This window comes from Colobus angolensis, unplaced genomic scaffold (assembly GCF_000951035.1).
Source record: "Colobus angolensis palliatus isolate OR3802 unplaced genomic scaffold, Cang.pa_1.0 Scaffold93, whole genome shotgun sequence".
NCBI lineage: Eukaryota > Metazoa > Chordata > Mammalia > Primates > Cercopithecidae > Colobus > Colobus angolensis.
Window position 1 is genome coordinate 343329 of NW_012123265.1, and position 10398 is coordinate 353726.

The 10398-nt window shown below is 48.5% G+C and overlaps 2 protein-coding genes across 3 annotated transcripts in view; one reads left to right on the forward strand and one right to left on the reverse strand.

Annotated features, from left to right (window-relative positions):
* Positions 1–535: 535 nt before the first annotated feature.
* NIP7 (NIP7, nucleolar pre-rRNA processing protein) lies at positions 536–3816 on the reverse strand. 2 transcript variants are annotated; one of them, XM_011931985.1, is made up of 5 exons: positions 3373–3816; positions 3167–3253; positions 2927–3065; positions 1917–2057; positions 536–1703 (listed from the first exon to the last, which is right to left on the reverse strand). In XM_011931985.1, the coding sequence occupies exons 1-5, from the start codon at positions 3426–3428 to the stop codon at positions 1584–1586; spliced, it is 543 nt and encodes a 180-aa protein (XP_011787375.1). In that variant the 5' UTR covers positions 3429–3816; the 3' UTR covers positions 536–1583. The 2 variants fall into 2 exon arrangements, with proteins under 2 accessions (XP_011787375.1, XP_011787376.1); XM_011931986.1 differs by lacking the exon at positions 1917–2057 and having other exon boundaries at positions 3373–3612.
* COG8 (component of oligomeric golgi complex 8) overlaps positions 3590–10398 on the forward strand; it is a gene marked incomplete at its 3' end in the record, with an annotated part of 9480 nt that continues 2671 nt past the window's right edge. The window contains exons 1-3 of the mRNA XM_011931984.1: positions 3590–4080; positions 6836–7043; positions 8496–9323. Of these exons, the coding sequence (XP_011787374.1) occupies positions 3623–4080; positions 6836–7043; positions 8496–9323 (1494 nt within the window). The remainder of the gene's footprint in view (positions 4081–6835; positions 7044–8495; positions 9324–10398) is intronic.

Genomic DNA, 10398 nt, shown 5'->3' on the forward strand with positions numbered 1-10398 from the left:
GAGTTCTGAAGAAGTATTAAATGTATGCATCAAAATACTGTTCATCATATAGCAGTCCCTTAGCCTTCACTGAGTCTACTTAGAGGCTAACAGAAAACCTTAGAAGGAAGACGAGTTGAAAAAGGCCACAATCAAGTTTGCTTACATATAAAGCAGGAGTCAGTAATGTTTTATTCTTAAAAACTTCACCTTTGGAACTTAAAATAAGCAGTATATTCATTAAAGAAATAGTTTAGTTTTGCAATACAGGAAGTTTTTAAATTTTTTGTCTATAAAATGTTACTAAAGAAATATTCTAATGATCTTAAAATAACTTTGGGAGGCACGGGGAAGGACAAAGGGACTTAATTTTTATGTCGCGGTCTCTGATCAGTGCTTTTCGTTCAATCCAGTCAAGTAAGTGAAAAAAACATTCCAGCTTAGGATCATCCCATCCAAGAAAAATACTGAGAAAACAGCTTGTAAAAAAGAAGGTAATATAATCAAATTATACTCATAAAACTCTACACTTAATAACAGGAATACATAATATATATAATATAAAAATAATTCTTACCATTTATTCCACACCTATCATTTCCCAGGCACTGTACACCGTACTAGATGCTTTACAATCAGACGGAGTCTCACTCCGTCGCCCAGGATGGAATACGATGGCACCATCTCAGCTCACTGCAACCTCTGCTTCCCCAGTTCAAGCCATTCTCCTGCCTCAGCCTCCCAAGTAGCTAGGACCACAGCCACGTGCCACCACACCTGGCTAATTTTTTTTATAGTTAGTAGAGATGGGGTTTCACCATGTTGGCCAGGCTGGTCGCAAACTCCTGACCTCAAGTGATCCATCCGCCTTGGCCTCCCAAAGTGCTGGGATTACAGGCGTGAGCCACTGTGCCTAGCCTACAATCATGATTTCTAATTCCAAAAATCAGAATTTCTAATTCTCAGATAGATGGCCAAAGCTATTTTTTAAGTTTTGTATCTTTTTAAACAGAAGAAAACAAACCTTATTAAAGCTGAATGACTCATTCAAGGCCATATAGCTGGTAGGTGGCAGAAGTGGGGTTTGATGACGTTTTTCTTTCATACCACACACCAATTACCGTATGGAAAAATAGCTGAATTGCTCTTATTGTTTTAGACAAATTTCATTTTTAAAACCCCACATGTGGTTTATTATTCTGTTATGGAAATATCTATCTTGCATATTAATAAAAAAGACAATCCCTGTGTTCTTATCATGAGTTTAGAAAACAAAGTGTTATCACAGATAACAAGCTATTCTTGTTCCTAGTTCCAATGATTTTGAACCTATTTCTCAGAACAAGAAGCCCTCTGATTCAAATATGAAACAGAGTATTCTATTTCATCACAAACACAAAGATCTGAAACCCCATTTTTGAGCTATCTCTGTATATAATAAGAATCCAGCCTGCATTTGTCAATGATAGAGAGTACAGTAAATAAGAAGTCCCTGAAGAGGTCAGAGTGTTGACAAAATTCAACACGATGGCGGAGTCCACACAAACACAGGAAACAAAGCTCGGCCCTTCCATACAGCCGCCTGTCCTTGCAATGACTTTGTTTTAAGTCAACGTCTCTTCATGCCGCACATATTCCCCAACGTCTGCCTGATGAAATACCACAATCGCCATGGGGTCTACTTTTCTGCAGTCTTGTGTAGATTTTGCTGCCACCCCAAAACCCTGGGATTCAAAAGAAGAGACATTAACTCACTGAAAGTCTTTCAATGTACCCATATTGAGGGCTGGAAATAACAAATATGGAAAAAATACAGTTCTGGTCTTTCTGGGATTCAAAAGGTACTGAGAATTTATTCTCAATCACCCAGATTGAAAACATATCCTTCTTGAATAAAAGAGTACTTGAGTTCTGTAATAGCTGCCATCTCTACTCACCAAAGGGATGTCTGCCATGGAGTACACCACCACGCCCTGGTACTGAGAAGTATTTTCAGTGATTCGACCCAGACCAGATTTCAACACATGGTTCCCATACAGAAACGACTGCTCTGCACCAGGCTTTATCCACACTTTATACTATAAGAGAAATAAAATCCAAGAGACACAAAAACGTTACTATTTCTATCCATGCAGACAAACTAGCTGCTGGATCTGTGAATAATTTTCTGAAATAATTTTAAGGGAAACAGAAAGAGACTCATGTTTTCCTCAAACTGTCCATCTCCTGAACAGAAATGCAGGAAGTTGCCCGGCGCAGTGGCTCACATTTGTAATCCCAGCACTTTGGGAGGCCGAGGCAGCTGGATCACTTGAGGCCAGGAGTTCGAGACCGGCCTGGCCAACACGGCGAAACACTGTGTCTACTAAAAACACACAAGAAAGTCAGCCAGGTGTGGTGGCACACACCTGTAACCCCAGCTACTCAGAAGGCTGAGGCACAAGAATCGCTGGAACCTGGAAGGCGGAGGCTGCAGTGAGATCGCACCACTGCACTCTAGCCTGGGCGACAGAGTGAAACTGTCAGGAAGAAAAAGAGAGAGAGAAATGAAAAAAAAAAAAAGAGCAAGAAAGAAAAAGGAATTTAAAAAAAGAAATGCAAAAAGTTATTTTCTCAACTCTACAGGGATCATCTTCCATGGCCAGGTTAACAGCTCTTTTTCTGGACCCCGGTGTCTTCACTGCTGCCACTAACTTGCTTTCTGATCTCTAGCTGGGTCTGCCTAGGCTCTTCTACTTTGCTGGAGAAAACTAACACTACGCAGCCCCACAGCACTCCTATCCCATAGCCCTGACCATGCCCAAGGTGCAAGACATCTGCACATCTCCATGTGCTGACACTCCTCCAAGCACACTATCAGGAACTCTGTGGGAAGAGAAGCTACGGGACAATCTGCCTAATCCTTGACTTCATCGCCCGTGGCAGAATTGGAAACCACCCCACAAACCTTGGCATAAGGTGCAAGGTAATCTAGGGCTGTGACGTGCAACCGAAACTTGTGGGTTTTAGTGAATTTTCCAAAGCAGGTCCCCAGCGACACCAGCTTGTCCCCGGAGATATTAGCGGCCAGCTTCATAATCTTCTCACTAAAAGGGTAAAGGGGGAGCACGGTTGCGGATGAAGGAGGCTGGTGGGACCCAGGTCTCCCCTACCCTGGGTCCATGCTGCCTGCCCGGTCCCGCCTCACCTCACATAGTACACCCGGTCGTTGTGCAGACGGAAACAGTAGGTGCCATCGGGCCGGTCCACCAGCAGCTGAAGATTCTCCCCGATACTGAGGGCAAAAAGAGGACTGGAGACCGCGCCCGAACGGACCGGTCTAGGCACCGCGCCCCCACTCCACCCCTAGCCACCACACCCACACACTCCCGCCTCCGCCCGGCGCGCTCCTACTATTTCGCGATCTTCTCAAACATGACACGGGTCTCTTCTTCAGTCAAAGGCCGCATTTTCTCCGTGGGTTGTAACACCGGATCCTCGTGCCTCCGTAACGGAAACGGAAGTCGGCCGCTCGCTGCTCCCCGGCAACCCCAAAGCCTTCCTCTCTAGCCCCGTACCAATAGTTCCTCTCGCTAGCGCCCAATAGTCTGGACGACAGCCGGGGAAAGCAAGCCGACCGGATGAGAAAAGATAGAGACCGGAAATGGTTCTGTTTCTCCCTGTCCTAAATTCGGAGTCAGCGCCCCCGGTGGTCCGGAGGGGAAGTGACGTTGTTGCTGGGAAGATGGCTACCGCGGCGACTGTCCCATCGTCAGCCACGGCCACGGCAGCGGCTCTCGGCGAGGTGGAGGATGAAGGGCTCCTGGCGTCGCTGTTCCGGGACCGCTTCCCCGAGGCCCAGTGGCGCGAGCGGCCCGATGTGGGCCGCTACCTCCGGGAGTTGAGCGGTTCGGGGCTGGAGCGGCTGCGGCGCGAGCCTGAGCGCCTGGAGGAGGAGCGGGCGCAGCTGCTGCAGCAGACGCGCGACTTGGCCTTCGCCAACTACAAGACCTTCATCCGCGGCGCCGAGTGCACCGAGCGCATCCACCGCCTCTTTGGCGACGTGGAGGCGTCGCTTGGCCGCCTGCTCGACCGCTTGCCCAGCTTCCAGCAGAGCTGCAGGTGCGACGCGCCTGGCGCTAAAGGGGCTTTTAACTGTAAAAGCTGACATTTACGATGGTAGAAATAACTAACACGTATAAAGCGTTTACCACCTTCCAGGCTCTCTGCTGAGCGCCTTATTAATCCATTTAAACCTCACAGCAGCCTTCGAGGTAGGTACTGTTATTCCCTTTTTTTTTTCTTTTTTGAGACGGAGTCTCGCCCTGTCGCCAGGCTGGAGTGCAGTGGCGAGATCTTGGCTCACTGCAACCTCCGCCTCCCAGGTTCAAGCGATTCTTCTGCCTCGACCTCCTGAGTAGCTGGGACCACAGGCGCGCGCCACCACGCCCAGCTAATTTTTTTTGTATTTTTAGTAGAGACGGGGTTTCAGCATGTTGGCCAGGATGGTCCTCATCTTTTGACCTCGTGATCTGCCCGCCTCGGCCTCCCAAAGCGCTGGGATTACAGGTGTGAGCCGCCGCAGCCAGCCCTGTTATTTCCATTTTACATGTGAGCAAGTCAAGAGAGAGATTAGTGATGTCTAAGGACACAGCTAGGAGGTTGCGAATTCAGAACTGATGACCCAGGAGCATATCCCTCCCTCGAAGGGCTGTTGTGGACACTAAAGAAAAAGGATTCATGCAAAACTCTTATTATCGGGTCTTGACATAGTTAACATTATAGGTGTGAGCTGAATATATGTGTACATTTTTATACTTATTTTATACGAAAGCTTGGACCGGAGGTCATCTGCTTCAAAACTTCCATTGACGGGAAGCCAACAAGGAAATCCTCCCATTTGAGGGCATTAGATATCAAAACGTCCCTCCTTTTGGACGTCTGGATGCGGTGGCTCAGCCTGTAATCCCAGCACTTTGGGAGCCTGAGACTTGAGCCCAGGAGTTCGAGAGCAGCCTGACCAACATAGCAAAACCCTGTCTCTACAAAATAAAAAATTAGCTGGGCGTGGTGGCGTGCGCCTGTAGTCCCAGCTATACAGGAGGTTGAGGTGGGAGGGTCAGTTGGTCCCGATTGTGCCACCGCACTCCAGTTTGGGAGGTCGAGGCTGCAGTGGGCTGTGATTGTGCCACTGCATTCCAGACTGGGTGACAGAGTGAAACTCTGTCTTAGAAAAAAAGCCCGGGTGCATTGGCTCATGCCTGTAATCCCAGCGCTTTGAGAGGCCAAGGCAGGCGGATCACGAGGTCAAGAGATCGAGGCCGGGCCGGGCGCGGTGGCTCAAGCCTGTAATCCCAGCACTTTGGGAGGCCGAGACGGGCGGATCACAAGGTCAGGAGATCGAGACCATCCTGGCTAACACGGTGAAACCCCGTCTCTACTAAAAAATACAAAAAACTAGCCGGGGGAGGTGGCGGGCGCCTGTAGTCCCAGCTACTTGGGAGGCTGAGGCAGGAGAATGGCGTAAACCCGGGAGGCGGAGCTTGCAGTGAGCTGAGATCCGGCCACTGCACTCCAGCCTGGGCGACAGAGCGAGACTCCGTCTCAAAAAAAAAAAGATCGAGGCCATCCTGGGCAACATGCTGAAACCCCATCTCTACTAAAAATACAACAATTAGCTGGGTGTGGTGGCGAGCACTTGTAATCCCAGCTACTTGGGAGGCTGAGGCAGGAGAATTACTTGAACCTGGGAGGTGGAGGTTGCAGTGAGTCAAAATGGTACGTGCCAGAGCACTCCAGCCTGGTGACAGAGCAAGACTCCGTCTCAAAAAAAAAAAAAAAAGTCCTTTGTGAGTCATATTCTGTCTCCATAGATCCTCAGTCCATTATCCTTAGTTCTGCCTTCCAGCCTTTCATGATTAATTTTTCTTTTGAGCCTTTGGATATCTGACAGCAGCTTTTGTACCCTTCCATGCTCCAGAATAGACAAGGGACTTGATAAAGCAGGTCTCTGCAAATATAGAGAAGTGTTGAAAGTAGACTGTGGCAGGAACTATGGTTGAACATTAGCACAGGAGAAGATGAAGACCTGAGGGAATATGGGGAAAGGTTGTGGATTCTAGGCTAGTTAGTGCTTCGTTATGAAAATAATGATAGCTATTGTTAAATATTTAACCCTGTGTCTTTTACTATTTTTACTCTGATGCATTTGCTCCATTTCAAGTTCTGTGTTAAATACTTCACACTCATCATCTCATTGAGTTCTTACATCCTTGTGAAGAGGGTCCTATATACTTTTTTTTTTCTCTCGAGATGGAGTCTTGCTCTGTCGGCCAGGCTGGAGTGCAGTGGCGCCATCTCTGTTCACTGCAATCTCTACCTCCTGGGTTCAAGTGATTCTCCTGCCTCAGCTTCCCGAGTAGCTGGGACTACAGGCACGCGCCACCACGCCTGGCTAATTTTTTGTATTTTTAGTAGAGATGGGGTTTCACTTGAACCCCTGGCCTCAAGTGATCCGCCTGTCTCGGCCTCCCAAAGTGCTGGGATTACAGGCATGAGCCACTGTGCCTGGCCCTATATACTGTTTTACCAATGAGGAAATAGGTTCAGAGAGGCCAAGTACCTTGCCACAGCCAGCAAGTGGCATATCTGGATTTCTGTCTGTTAGATTTATTAATTGTATGTTTATGGACAAGTTTCTTAACCTCTCTGGGATTAAAAATTTCCTCAATTGTAATAATGCTTACCTTATAGGTGGGGTGTGAGGAATAAATCAGATAGATCATCCAGCCCAATGTTCATAGCAGGTGCTTGGTAACTGTAGCTAAGGTTTGGGTACAGAGCAGTGAAGGACCAACATTCTCCTGATTATTACTAGGAACTTTGTGAAGGAAGCCGAGGAGATCAGCTCCAACCGTCGGATGAATAGCCTGACCCTAAACCGGCACACAGAAATTTTGGAAATACTGGAGATTCCTCAGCTCATGGACACCTGTGTCCGGAACAGTTATTATGAAGAGGCCCTGGAACTTGCAGCCTATGTACGCCGACTGGAGAGGAAATACTCTTCCATCCCTGTCATCCAGGTAGCCAAGTTGCCCAGAGAGGACTAAAAGTAATGTTCTTGTAATCATTTATTTTGTGGTCAGGACTGAAGCTTTAGGTAGAAACCCTTGCATGTTTCACATCAGTTTCTGAAAACATTCATTTATTCAAAATACGTATTAATCACGTGCCAAGCACTGCTCTATATGCTGGGGATACAGTGTGAATAAAGTGGTCCTGGTTCTCATGCAGCCTACGTGCTAATGGGAAGTCTGATAATTGACAAAGAAATAAATGACATCATTTCAGATATTGGTGTCTGATTAAAAAAAATGGGGAATGGGGTAGAGGGAGTCTAGGGTAGGTTTCTTTAGGTAGGGTGATCAAGAAGGACTCTTCTGGGGAAGTAACACTTAAGCTGAGACCTAAGTGAGAAGAAAGAGCCAGCCCACAAAGATCTGAGGAGAGAGCAAACCAGAAACTGCGAAGAACAAGTGGAGAGGGCTGAAGTGGGCAGAAATTGAGGTATTTAAGGGATACAGAGGCAGCCAGAGTTAATGGATTGTAGCAGTGGGAGAGCATTAGGAAGCAGGTGAAGATGGAGAACCAGGTAAGGCCACCAGTATAAGTCCCAATGAGTGGTTGGAATTTTCTCGATTGCAGTGGGAAGTCACTGGAGGGTTTTAAGCTTTTTTTTTTTTTTTTTGAGACAGAGTTGCTCTGTCGCCCAGGCTGGAGTGCAGTGGCGTGACCTCGGCTCGCTGCAACCAACCTTTATCTCCCGGGTTCAGGTGATTCTCCTGCCTCTGCCTCCCGAGTAACTGGGATCACAGGCCTGTGCCACCACACCCACCTACTTTTTGTATTTTTATTTTATTTTATTTTATTTTTTTTGAGACGGAGTCTCACTCTGTCGCCCAGGCTGGAGTGCAGTGGCCGGATCTCAGCTCACTGCAAGCTCCCCGTCCCGGGTTTACACCATTCTCCTGCCTCAGCCTCCCGAGTAGCTGGGACTACAGGCGCCCGCTACCTCGCCCAGCTAGTTTTTTTGTATTTTTTTAGTAGAGACGGGGTTTCACCGTGTTAGCCAGGATGGTCTCGATCTCCTGACCTCATGATCCGCCTGCCTCGGCCTCCCAAAGTGCTGGGATTACAGGCTTGAGCCACCGCGCCCGGCCTTACTTTTTGTATTCTTAGTAGAGACGGGGTTTCACCATGTTGGCCAGGCTGGTCTCAAACTCCTGACCTCAAGTGATCCGCCTGCCCACGGTGCTGGAATTACAGGTGTGAGCCACCGCACCTGGCCAGGTTTTAAGCTTTTTAAGCAAGAGAGTTAACCTGATGTTTGTTGGTGAACCTACAGGCATCAGCTTTAGGAAATTACTTCATATTTCAGGAAAGCCATGGGAATGTTGGTCTGCAGTCTTCAGGGTTAGGGGAATGGTTTCTAGAGAGCATCCCTCCCACCGCAGTGTGACTCTATGTATTGTCAGGGCATCGTGAATGAAGTGCGCCAGTCCATGCAGCTGATGCTGAGCCAGCTGATCCAGCAACTGAGGACCAACATCCAGCTCCCCGCCTGCCTCCGTGTCATTGGCTACCTGCGACGCATGGATGTCTTCACTGAGGCTGAGTTGAGGGTGAAGTTTCTTCAGGCCCGAGATGCTTGGCTCCGGTCCATCCTGACTGCCATTCCTAATGATGATCCCTATTTCCATATCACAAAAACCATCGAGGCCTGCCGTGTCCATCTCTTTGATATCATCACCCAGTACCGTGCCATCTTCTCAGATGAGGACCCACTGCTGCCCCCTGCTGTGGGTGAGCACACCGTGAATGAGAGTGCCATCTTCCATGGCTGGGTGCTACAGAAAGTCTCACAGTTCCTGCAGGTGCTGGAGACCGACCTTTACCGGGGCATAGGCGGCCGCCTGGACTCTCTGCTGGGCCAGTGCATGTACTTTGGGCTGTCCTTCAGCCGGGTGGGAGCTGATTTCCGTGGTCAGTTGGCTCCTGTTTTCCAGCGGGTGGCCATCAGCACTTTCCAGAAAGCAATTCAGGAAACAGTGGAGAAATTCCAGGAAGAAATGAACTCCTACACACTCATCTCAGCTCCAGCCATCCTGGGCACCAGTAACATGCCTACTGTTGTGCCAGCCACCCAGCCAGGGACGCTGCAGCCACCCATGGTGCTCCTAGATTTCCCACCCCTCGCCTGCTTCCTCAACAATATTCTGGTTGCCTTCAATGATCTGCGCCTCTGCTGCCCTGTGGCCCTGGCGCAGGATGTGACTGGGGCCTTGGAAGATGCCCTTGCCAAGGTGAGCACATTCTGTTGGTTTTCAGCTACCCTGGGCCTTCTCTGGTAATGGGTGGCCAGATTTTTGTTATAAACCCGTCTATTTGACAGTGGTGTCTGCTGACATGGAGAGGTTTAGTGTGGTTTTGGAGGTTCTCCTGGTTGAAAAGCTCTGGCCAGTTGCCCTTCATGGGACCTAGGACAGTCCATAAAGTGACTTGCCTATAGTAACAATTCAGTAATGCACGTATTAGCTTTCTAGTGCTGTGTAACAAATTCCTAGAAACTTAGCTTCCAGCAACACATTTATTCCCAGTTTTGGTGGGTCAGGAGTCCAGTCTCAGCACAACTGGGTCCTCTCTGCTCAGGGTCTTACAGGGTTGCCATCAAGGTGTTGGCTGGCCTATGGTCTCATCTGGTGGTTGGGGCTCCATTTCAGACTCATTGAAATTGGCAGGGGTCAGTTCCTTGCAATTGCAGAACTGAAGCTTTAGCTCCTAGAGGCTGTCCACTCCATAGGCAGCTGACAACATGGCTGTTTGCTTCCTCAAAGCCAGCAGGAGAGCTTCTCTCTTGCTTGAGTCACTTCTTTTAGGTACCTCCTTTCAAAAGATTCATTTGATTAAGTCAGATGATAGGGACTTTAATTACATCTGCAAAACCCTTCACCTTTAGCATATTTTTTTTTAAGTGTTTTATTTTATGGAGAGAGAGTGTCTCCCTATGTTGCCTAGGCTGGTCTCAAACTCCTGGACTCAAGTGATCCTCCTGCTTCAGCCCCTCAAAGTGTGGGATTACAGGTGTGAGTCACTTGAACCCAGGAAGTCCAGCACCAGAGTCTGTGTTCTTACCCTGTCGCTATGCCACATGTCTGTAGTGTCAGCTAGGCTGCTCTGTTTTGAAACCTCTCTTTCCGGCCGGGCGCGGTGGCTCAAGCCTGTAATCCCAGCACTTTGGGAGGCTGAGACGGGCGGATCACGAGGTCAGAAGATCGAAACCATCCTGGATACTCCTGAGGTGCTCTGGGGTTTTCAGCATTTGGTATGTTTGTCATCCATGCCAGATGCTCAGCGGTGTTCAGAATTGGCATTCCCTCC

Excerpts from the sequence above, each read along its gene's own strand:
- NIP7 (XM_011931985.1), bottom strand. The coding sequence starts at position 3,428 with ATGCGGCCTTTGACTGAAGAAGAGACCCGTGTCATGTTTGAGAAGATC. Across the intron at positions 2,058-2,926 it reads ACCTTGCACCTTATGCCAAG|TATAAAGTGTGGATAAAGCC; the intron begins GTTTGTGGGGTG and ends TTTCTCTTATAG. Across the intron at positions 1,704-1,916 it reads CCATGGCAGACATCCCTTTG|GGTTTTGGGGTGGCAGCAAA; the intron begins GTGAGTAGAGAT and ends TTTGAATCCCAG.